We start from the raw sequence: 11,071 nt of genomic DNA, 5'->3' as shown, positions 1-11,071 counted from the left end.
GGGTTCGAGGCCGAGTTTCAGGCGAGCGGCAAGTCGGACAGTCGCGCGCGGTGGCTCCGCGCCTCCGGCCCGCCGAGACGAATCCGTGGACACCTCCACCTTCGAGGTCCGAAAAATACCAAGTGAGTAAATTCGATTATAAGGCACGCCCTATCCTTTTACACGGCCGCCCAAAGCCGCCCGTGTGAAAACGGGATTTCCGCACAAACAGCTGTTTCGGTGGCTAATTCCTGATGTGAGACCATGGGTGTCGAGGTCGTTTGGTACAATAAACTACCACATCACCCAGTTTCTGACTGGACACGGGTGTTTCGGCGAATATTTGTGGAGGTTCAAGAAGCGCGACGTCTCTGAATGCCACGATTGTCTGAATCCCACTGATGATGCAGAGCACGCGTTCTTTGAATGTGATCGGTGGTGGAGACTACGCAGAGAACTTGAAGTGAAAACGGGCAAAGAATTTACTCCGGAAACAGCGGTGAAGACGATGCTCGAAAGCAGGGAAAAATGGGATGCAGTGTGCTGCTACGTGGTCAACGTCCTAAAAATAAGAGAGGAAGAAGAACGTCAACGTCAGCGGGTTCCAGCAAATAATTAGTAGTTAAGTAGTTTTGTTGTGGCCCGAAGGGAAATTTGAGGGGACAGAGCCCCTTTACCGTGTAAATTAATATTGTGAGGACTAGTGAGTGGGAGATTGGCCCGCCACTGTCCAACGCTGTTTTGTAAGTTGTTTAATAAACGGCTTCCGGCCTTCTGGGGGTAGGATTACTGTTCGGTAATGTTGTGGACTGTATTGGTTTCAAATATATATACAAAAAAAAACAAATGATAATTAAAGCATGCAGACTACTATTAAACCAAAGTTAAGTATACAAATGTCTTACCGGCTGGCCAGCGCACTACAACAACAATTACTAAGGACTTAAAACTAAAACTATACAATAAGCAAATATTTACAACTTGAAAATACGAGAACGGTGACGGTCGGTAGTGGTGGTATTGCAAGACGGTACGGTCGTCTGAACGGTGGTGAAAGCCCGCAAACTGTTGATTACTTTACGAGAACAAGACTAATTCTTCGAACGTCGCACAAGTACACGAGCTCATCACAGCAGGCGGTTGATATGTAATTAATAATTAAAAAACAACAACAAATAACGAAAAACGGTGTAAAGTTTCTTTTACGCGTGCGGTTAACGGTGCGGTCGGTACGATGCGGTAAACAACAACAAAAAACGGATAGTAAGTGATATGGTGCGGTGGTGGTCGGTGCAGTCGGTGGTGGTGGGACGGTGCCCGGCTTGATAACGCTTGAACATACCGCCCACCTTGAAGAACCGTAGGTCTTCAAACGTTTGACGGTAGCGGACAAAGCTTCACCGCCGGGCGGCGGAGGATCTTGCCCGCGGAGGTGCGTATTTGTGCAACTCGGACGACTCCATCAGTTCCAGAAACCGTATCAACCACTCGAGCTGTACTCCATGTGAGTGGAGGGGTCGGTTCTTGGAGAATGACTAAATCGCCAATTTTTAGATTTGAAACTTGACGATTCCATTTGGTTTTCTCCTGCAGTTTGTGTAAATACTCATGTTTCCACCGAGACCAGAAATGTTGATGTATCTGCTGTATTAAAGACCAACGCTTGTGGGTACTGATATGGGTTTGACTAATTTCATCCTGAGGAGATGGAACAGCGACTAGAGGCTCCATAGTAAGAAAATGTCCTGCGGTTAAGGTCGTGAAGTCGTTAGGGTCGGATGACATGGTACATAAAGGCCTCGAGTTAAGAACGGCTTCTACCTGGTGTAGAACGGTATTGAGCTCTTCGTAGGTTAGAATCCTATCTTGAACCACACGGTGAAGTAATGTCTTAGCAGACTTGACGGCTGCCTCCCACAGACCTCCCATGTGTGGTGCTGCGGGCGGGTTAAAATGCCAGTGAATCTGCGTACTGATGACGTGATGAACGAATTTTGATTCTCTAATTATGGTATCTACCTCCTTTAGGTATCGCTGACTGCCCACAAAATTCGTGCCACAGTCACTGTAAATATCTGTGCAACGACCCCGTCTGCTAATAAACCGGTTTAGGGCGGCAATAAAAAGAGGCGTGGACATGTCTGACACGAGCTCGATATGAACTGCTGTGGTAACCATGCAAACAAAGATGCAAAGGTAAGCTTTGGTAACTTTAATTTTCCGTAACATTGCGGCCTTCACTTGAAAAGGACCGGCAAAATCTACACCAGCGCGACTGAACGGTTTGACCTGGGTAACTCGAAACACTGGAAGATTTCCCATCAAGGGCGGGTTTGGTCGTGGTTTTACTCGAAAACATGGGATACATTGGTGTATTCGCTTCCTGATGATGCTACGAGCCGAAAGAATCCAGTAGTTTTGGCGTAAAATGTTGTGTGTAGTTTGAGCTCCCGGATGACTCTTAGTACGATGCACAAAATCTATCAGCAATTCAGTCAATTTAGAATTTTTCGGTAGCAAGATGGGGTACTTTTCGTCGTAAGGAATTGGTGAGTTTTTCAAGCGACCACCTACTCTGATTAACGATTTCTCATCTAAGAAAGGTGATAACTTACGTACGGATGCAGGTACTTGTTTGTCTGTAGCAATAGCTTTTTTGATGTCTGCAAAAAATACTCGCTGCGTCCATCGTATTAACGATCGTAAAGATCTCTCGGTTTCGGCCACTGTCGGAGGGAAAATACAAGCCGAAGGTTTTCCCAATAAATGATCTCCAACACGCAACCAGTAAGCCGTAAGTCTCAAAATTTTTTGCAGATTATCAGATTGATATAAAAGGCGGCTCTCTTCTTCTTTTACCTGAGATATAAGCGTGATTGGCTTCTCTTCCGCCTCTTCTTCCAAACGGCTGTCTGGACTGTCAGCGTTTTGAGCTGGCCAAGTATTTTTAGGTTGACACAAAAATGTAGGACCTTTCCACCATAAGTCATGGTTAGTAAGTTGTTGAGGACTTAGACCCCGTGAAGCGCAATCAGCAGGGTTCTCCTCGGTTGGAACGTGACGCCACGTGTACCCTTTAGTCAACAGCTGAATCTGGGCGACTCGGTTGGCAACAAACGTTTTTAACCTACTAGTAGGGGATTTAATCCATGCCAGCGCAACAGTGGAATCGGTCCAGGCGGTTACGGTGCCAATGGATAAAGATTTTAGGTTTTTGGAGACGTAATCCAAAAGGTGTGCTAATAACCACGCACCGCACAGCTCTAACCGCGGGATGGACATTTTTGTGGTTGGAGAAATTTTTGCCTTACCCATTAAGAGATGACAACCTATTCTATCACTTGTACATACCCGCAAATACACTACTGCTGCGTACGCGGCTTCCGAACTATCGCTGAAACCGTGTAGTTCATAGAGTGCGTTTGGACTGGTTACTAATCGGGGTACACGCAAGGTTGCCAGGATTGGTAACTCTTGATGATATTGCTGCCACGCATATTTAGCATCTTCGGGTATAATGTCATCCCAGTCAACTTTCAAGACCCATAGATATTTTATCAAACGTTTTAGAACCGTGGTTACTGGTGCCAATAGACCTAGAGGGTCATAGATTCTAGCGATCTCGGATAAAATAGCTCGCTTGCTGTATTTAACCGGATTGGGTTGATATTTGTAGCTTAGTGAATCAACCTTCGGATCCCAATTTAGTCCCAAGACTTTGGTATATGTCAACTCATGTTCTTCAAACGTCACTGGTAGTGTTTGTTGGTGATCGAGTGGAATGTTACTCAGTAATTTGTCGGAATTACTTGACCATTTGCGTAACTCAAAGTGACCTTTTGCAAACGTGTTTTCGAGTTTTTTCTGCAGATCTATTGCAGCTTCTTCGCTTTCGGCTCCGGTTGCTATGTCATCTACATACAAATCACGTTTAACAACTGTTTGTACAAGTGGTTCATTTACTGCTTCATCAGTTGCCAACTGATGCAGAGTGCGGATGGCGAGAAATGGAGATGACTTTTGTCCAAAAGTTACCGTGTTCATTTGATATTCTTGAACTGGTTCATCCAAAGAGAACCGGTAAAGCAAGCGTTGGTACGGTCGGTGAGCTTCGGTCACAACAATTTGTCTGAACATTTGTTTTACGTCAGCGGTAAAAACAACAGAATGAAGTCGGAAACGTAAAACAATTCCCGGTAAGTCCTGCTGTAATCTTTGACCGCAATAAAGATTGTCGTTCAATGAGTGACCCGAAGAAGTTTTTGCGGACGCATCAAACACGACCCGCAATTTAGTAGTAGTACTTTCCGGACGTAATACAGCTTGGTGTGGGATATAATACATATTTTCTTCACCGTCGGATTTTTTCACTACAGCGGACATGTGACCTGTTTCTAAGTAGTCATACATTGCCATATTGTACTCTTTATGAAGTTCTGGTGATTTTTTGAACTTATTTTCCAAACTTCGTAAGCGATGCAGCGCTACGTCTCTGGATTTCCCAAGTAGAGGGGGATTTCGTGTGAACGGAAGATGCACTATGTATCGTCCATCTTGTTGTCGTGTTGTGGTTGTTTGATAAATTTGCTCACACTCTAAATCGGCTGGGTTATTTTTCTCAACTTTTGGAACTTCTTCGATCTCGAAAAATTGTTGTAACGTATGATTTACGGATTCAGACGAACATAAGGTGATAATTTGTTGTTTTGGACCGTTGGTCGTTTTACCCATCAAAACCCAGCCAAACACCGTAGATAGCGCTATCGGTTCATCTACCTCACCTTCTTCCTTGTCGCCTAAGAGAAGCTGTGGAAAGACATCAGCGCCGAGCAAGACATCAACTGGTAACGCTTCGGCAAACGATGGATCGGCTAACTTCAAACCTTTGATGTGTGGCCATGAATGATTCCACACTCTTTTCGACGGAACTGATCCAGTAATACGCGTTAGAATTAAAACGTCAATGCTGAACATGGGACTTTGTTGGTCGACCGGTCGTACTTCGACATTAGCTCTTCCTCTTACCGCTGGGACTTCAGCTCCGGACAACGCTTGAACGGTTACATCACACTTTTCTCTTTTTAAGCCTAAAAGCTGGACACAACGTTCAGTGACAAAGCTACTTTGACTTGCGCTGTCAAGTAGTGCTCTTACTGTAACCGATTGACCATTTTTGTTTTGCAGAACTACAGAGGCTGTCGCTAATAAAACGGACGTATGATAACCTTTTGTTTCTGCAGCCGCAACGGTTAAATGGGTCGTGGTAACGTTCGGTTCGGTTTTTTCCAAATGCAGTAGAGTATGGTGCTTACCCCCACACGTAGAACAGTTTCGTTGGTTTTTACATTCACTGGCCATGTGCGCACTGAAACAGATAAAACATCTTTTCAATTCCTTGATTGTTTGATGCCGTTCGGTTGGTGTTTTATCTTTGAACGATTGACAGTTTATCAGCAAGTGACCCGGTTGTGTATTACAGACAGGACAGGAAAATGACTTATTCTTCCTTCCCTGTTCAAGCTTTCGTTCTGGTTGGCTGCTGAATAATGTGATAGATTTGTTTGGTTTGAGTCCTTTTGTGGTTACCTTGACACTTCCTTGCGATACGGTAGCTGATTTGCAGTATTTTGTTAAGAACGTGGTAAACTCCTTCATAGATGGGTCCTCGGAGGTATCTACTAGTAGTTCCCATTGCGCTCTTAAATAATTGTCTAATTTCTTTTGTAATAGATGTAGTAGAATGGGGTCCCATTGATCTACTGCATACGATAGATTTTGGAGAGCACCCGTTGATTCTAAAATTACATTTAGTAGTTTTCTTATAGAACTACCATCACCGAAGGTTGCTCTTGGCGCGTTAAATAGAGCTTCAATGTGACTATCCGCGATAACACGGCGGTTTGAATAACGATCAGTTAACTGCGCCAAAGCTAGTTCGTAGTTGCTATCAGTCAACATGAGATTAGATACCAAACTTAATGGTTCTCCCACCAAATAAGATTTCAAGTAACCAAACTTCACCACTGGCGACATATTAGATTCACCAACTAATTTGTCAAACATATTCCTAAAACTGGTATATTCCATAGGGTTTCCACCAAATTTAGGTACTGCTAATTTTTCGATCGGGTGATAGGGTTGTGAGGCGCTGAGAGCTTTTGATTCAAAAAATGTTTTGTTGAGCGAATCGTCGACAACTGCCTCCGGTAAGTATTCGTCCGCAAATATTTTACATCCGATATACTTCTCCTCAAAAAGAGCACGCACACTATCGGTGTCGATAGCATCTACCACGGGTGTACTTTTACATTGGTGACGTATTATTACCATTAATTGCGTTTCAAAATCCGAATATAAATTTTCTATTGTCGCAAACATAATTTTAAATTTAGTTTTGGCCAACTTGTTTGAAGAATCATTTCCCAATGCTTCCCCGGCTTCGTATACGCGCTGTACTCGACACTGAAGACTTGTTATGCGCGCCTTTGCTTCCTCGTAAACTCCCATTGTGTAATTTATAAAGCACAGGAACAGAAAAATAAAAAAAATAAAAATAAAAATGAAAAATTAGAAATACAATTTTTTTTTTTTTTTATACTTGGAGTCACGCTGTATACACGCACACAAGACGTGGCGGCGCGCGGTGTTATGCAGCGAGCGGCCGCGAGCTTTGGCAACGCGGTGCGGTGTCCGTTGCCTTCGCGGCGCGGGGTGGCTACGTCCACTTATCGCGTGTATACTCGCGTCGTACTATACCGACGGCAGGGTCCAAAGTCCAACTTTGCACACGTGCAACAAGTGTATTATTATACGCCAACTTAAAAACTTAAAACTTAAAACCGGTGGTTCAACCACTTAGGAAAACTTAATACTAAAATACATAAATAATCCTAGGCTCGAAGGACCAATACTGTTCGGTAATGTTGTGGACTGTATTGGTTTCAAATATATATACAAAAAAAAACAAATGATAATTAAAGCATGCAGACTACTATTAAACCAAAGTTAAGTATACAAATGTCTTACCGGCTGGCCAGCGCACTACAACAACAATTACTAAGGACTTAAAACTAAAACTATACAATAAGCAAATATTTACAACTTGAAAATACGAGAACGGTGACGGTCGGTAGTGGTGGTATTGCAAGACGGTACGGTCGTCTGAACGGTGGTGAAAGCCCGCAAACTGTTGATTACTTTACGAGAACAAGACTAATTCTTCGAACGTCGCACAAGTACACGAGCTCATCACAGCAGGCGGTTGATATGTAATTAATAATTAAAAAACAACAACAAATAACGAAAAACGGTGTAAAGTTTCTTTTACGCGTGCGGTTAACGGTGCGGTCGGTACGATGCGGTAAACAACAACAAAAAACGGATAGTAAGTGATATGGTGCGGTGGTGGTCGGTGCAGTCGGTGGTGGTGGGACGGTGCCCGGCTTGATAACGCTTGAACAATTACCGTAAGGCAAAGTTCCCCCCAGTTGGTTATGGAGAGCACATGCCAAAAAAAAAAAAAAAAAAGGTTAGGTTAGGTTAGGTTAGTCGAGTTGTAGCAGCCGTCGAGAGCACATATGTCTCCGGTAGCTCCGTGTCATTGAGTGTTTTTGTGCGAATTTTTTTTCGACCGTTTTTTGCGTTTGACGTGTCGAAAAATCCGTCTTGGCTTTGTCGTTACGACGCGGGGTTCCGCAAAAAAATCGTGTAAATTTTAAAGTCGTGGTGCTGATTTTAAGTTCGGTTAAATCGTGTTTTGCTACTATTTTGGTGTCCCGCGCACGGCAGTGTGGTAATCGAAACTTTTTTAAGTCCGATCAGTGCGTGCGGTGGCTTAAAAAATTCGTCTCGCGCTCGTCGTTTTAACGCGGGGTCTACCATTTAGATCAGTGGATTATTGAACCGGCAGTGACGATTGTAAGTCGCAAGTTTTTACTTGTAAATTATTTTGTGCAGTGAAAAACAACAGTGTGCGTTACGCGGGGAACGCGAGTGGAACTGTTTTTTGATTCTCGGTTGGCTCCTAGGGGTGGTAGAGCTACCATTCAAAGCTTGTTGGATTCAGCGCAGCACCAGCAAGGCATGCATACGATCCCCAAAGCTGTAAGTTCAAAACTTAATTAGTTATAGATCTTTGAAAGTAGTGCCTAATCGACAGCCGCCGGGCGGCAAGGTTAGTGCAGTGGTGACTGCTGCGGTGAACGGACGTGCCCGTGTGTCGCTCCCGAGCTATCGTTGATTTTTGTAAGTTAGAGTTAATAGTTTTTTATGAATTTGGTGTCAAAAGAAGCGGCTTGCGTTTCTAAATTCGACAACAACAAAATCTTCCGGATCCGTTGGGAAACGGGTGAGTTACGTCGTTTTTAATTTGTTAATTTTTGCTATAACGGCGCACAGCGGACGGCCGTGGCCGGAAGAATATTTTTTGTCGCCAATCTTAGCTTGATCAAAGCGTCTCGTCATCGTACGTACAACGCGCGCTTCCGCGTCGCGATCCGACGCTTAGTTTTCAAGTTATCGCGTTTTTTCCGAGACGAAAAAGCCCATAAGGATAGCACGGCCGCCCAAAAGCGCGTGCTAACTGATCACGCGATTAGGAAAATATTTCGCCAGAGTTAAATTATCGGACAAGTGTCGTCGTTTTCACCGCGTGTCGCGGAGATAAGTTGTCCGAAAACCCGCCGCCCGTGTTATCACGAAAATCGGAAATCGTTCTGCAGCGCTACCGGTGCGAGATTTCGGCGCGGGATCTTCGGGAACCGTCCTAGGACGCCCCATAGCGCCCCATATTAAAAGTTGACCTTTGACCCCATCCCCTTTCCGATTTTTCAATCGGCTGTATCTCGGCGGGAAAAGGTCGGATCGGCTCCGAACAAGGATCGATTATTTTGGCTTGAGGTCCCCTTTGAGCCAGCTAAGACACCGAAGGGCCAAAATCCCTTTAAAGGGTACTTGATTGGAATCCGCTTTCCTGGGCGCAGTTTTTGAGCTTTGCCCCGAATTTTGGTAGGCCAGTCGACGGGGTTTGACGGGTTACCAACATGGACGTCTCCGTCGCGAACACGGAAGACGGTGGCGGGGCCCCTACATCGGAGAGCACGTCGTATGCGGTCGCTTAGGCAAAGTCCGTGGAGGCCAAGACGACGTATTTCAGTGTGGAAATGGAGGTTGAGTCCCTAGGGAAAATGATCGGGGATCAGATAGCGGCCATGAGCCATGCTCAACATAAGTTGCATAGAGTGCAGGCGAAAGGATATCAAGGAGGCGGTGAAGACATTGATGGACGCGACCAGCCTTCTGCTCAGCAAAATCGAGCCGCTTAAGCGGGCTAGCCGGCAGTTCAGGGAGGCGGAGGCAGCCAGAGCTCACGCCAAGTGCACGGAGGAACTAGCCAGTCTCAATAGAGGGAATAACGCTGAGTCGTTCGTCACGGCTAAGGCGGGAGAAAGCCCAAAGCTGAATGCAATCCTGGCGGAAATTCAGGAGGTAAAAAAGAGTCTAGAGGGGTTTCCAAAAAGCAGGGAAGAGGCCCAGGAAGGTGACTGGGCGCAGCAGTGGAAGACGGTTGGGAAGAAGGCGCCTAAACAATCAAAACCGACGGCAGAGACAGGGCAACCAAAAAATGGAGGGCAGAAGAGAACGGCGATTCGACAGAAGGCTCCAGCGGTGCTTGTGAAGGTCGGAGATAAAACTTTTTCGGACGTCCTTAGAAAAATTAGAGTGGAGCCCTCTCTTAAGGACAGCTCAGAGATCACATCAATCCGGAGGACAAACACGGGCGATATCTTAGTGGAAATCGGTAGGAGGTCAAAAAATGTTGAGGGGATTGCGATAGCGATAAGGACGGCGGTAGGAGACAGCCAGGTGAAAACGATGCAGCAGACGGCGTGCATGGGAGTTTTCGGGCTGGACGAGTTGGCGACGGCTGAAGAGGTCATTCAGGCGGTGTCCATGGCAGTGGAAGAAGCCGGAAACGTAAAAGTTTCGCTGGTGAAACAAGATCGAGGACTGCAATTGGCTGTGGTCACGGCCAGGCAGGAGGTCATCGCTCGGATTATCTCTCAGGGTAGATTGAGGATAGGTTATGTCTCCTGTAGAACGCGTCTGTGGCAGGAGATAAAGCGCTGCTTTAGATGTTTGGGCTCAGGCCACGAGTCGCGCGAATGCACCGGCGTTGACCGGAGCAAGTGTTGTCGGAAGTGTGGTGTTCTTCTTCTAGTTTCAAATTTCTTTGGGGATAAGGGCGCATGAGATATACCTTCAAAGAGTAAGCTTCATCACCAACTATGAAGTGAGGCAAAGCTATGTCAGTGCCTGGTAATACTTTTTCCTGGCTTGCGTTGAGTGCACCATTGTTCAATTGTTGTGAGAGATTTGAATGCGAAAATATTCCACCGTCACGCTCCTTGCCATAGGCTCCCACATCTATAGCGATAAATCTATAGTTTGCATCCACAACAGCTTGCAATACGGTTGAGAAAAAGCTTGTAATTACGGAACATGCTGCCAGAGTGCACTGGTGCGTTTATCCGTATATGTTTACCGTCAATGCTGCCAGAACAATTAGGAAATCCCCATTTGGTCCAAAAATCATTAGTAATATTGACCATATCTTCGCTTGATGGAAACTTCATATGAATTTTAGAAAGATTTCCCCAAATAGCGTTACAAGTTTCATGTACAATACAACCAACAGTATTGTCTGCAATCCTAAATGAATATGCAAGCGCTCTGAACGATGAACCTGTAGCTAAGTACCTGTAATAATAAAAATTATTTTATTTTTTCAGTTGACGAGTTAAAAAAAAAGTGGAGAGGACTACGAGACACTTTCGGGAAAGAACTTAGAAAATTCAACAACAAAAAATCTGGTCAAGCAGCTGTTTCAGAACCTGACTCCAAATGGCCTTATTTTAAGCTTTTATTGTTTCTTCGAAGTACAATGTCTCAAAGGGATCTTAAAAGTAGCGTGCCCGATAAAAGTGACATATCTGATGAGGAGGTCAGTGCAGATGGAAGTACAAGTTCAAACTGTATGCCTTCGACATCCCACCGTCAATTTTCGGAACTAAATGACGAACAAACTCCAAAG

General features: G+C 45.0%; 1 protein-coding gene across 1 annotated transcript; it reads right to left on the bottom strand.

The window, feature by feature from the left end:
• Window positions 1-2,191: 2,191 nt before the first annotated feature.
• LOC126847607 (uncharacterized) lies at window positions 2,192-6,486 on the bottom strand. Its single transcript, XM_050587912.1, has 2 exons — window positions 2,599-6,486; window positions 2,192-2,371 (listed from the first exon to the last, which is right to left on the bottom strand). The coding sequence occupies exons 1-2, from the start codon at window positions 6,484-6,486 to the stop codon at window positions 2,192-2,194; spliced, it is 4,068 nt and encodes a 1,355-aa protein (XP_050443869.1).
• Between the last annotated feature and the right edge of the window lie 4,585 nt (window positions 6,487-11,071).

The sequence above is a fragment of the Adelges cooleyi genome, unplaced genomic scaffold (genome assembly GCF_023614345.1).
Source record: "Adelges cooleyi isolate 19-005CV unplaced genomic scaffold, UGA_ACOO_1.1 ACOO_flye_CR_arks_rails_tigmint_CR_PRNA_11, whole genome shotgun sequence".
Lineage (NCBI taxonomy): Eukaryota > Metazoa > Arthropoda > Insecta > Hemiptera > Adelgidae > Adelges > Adelges cooleyi.
Note: the sequence above shows the minus strand (reverse complement) of the source record. Positions and strands in the feature narration are given on the sequence as shown.

Bases quoted from the DNA above. Each gene is read 5' to 3' on its own strand.
- LOC126847607 (XM_050587912.1), bottom strand. From the start codon at position 6,486: ATGGGAGTTTACGAGGAAGCAAAGGCGCGCATAACAAGTCTTCAGTGT. The intron at 2,372-2,598 runs GTACGTAAGTTA...TTCGGCTCGTAG, and splicing joins ACAAACAAGTACCTGCATCC to CATCATCAGGAAGCGAATAC.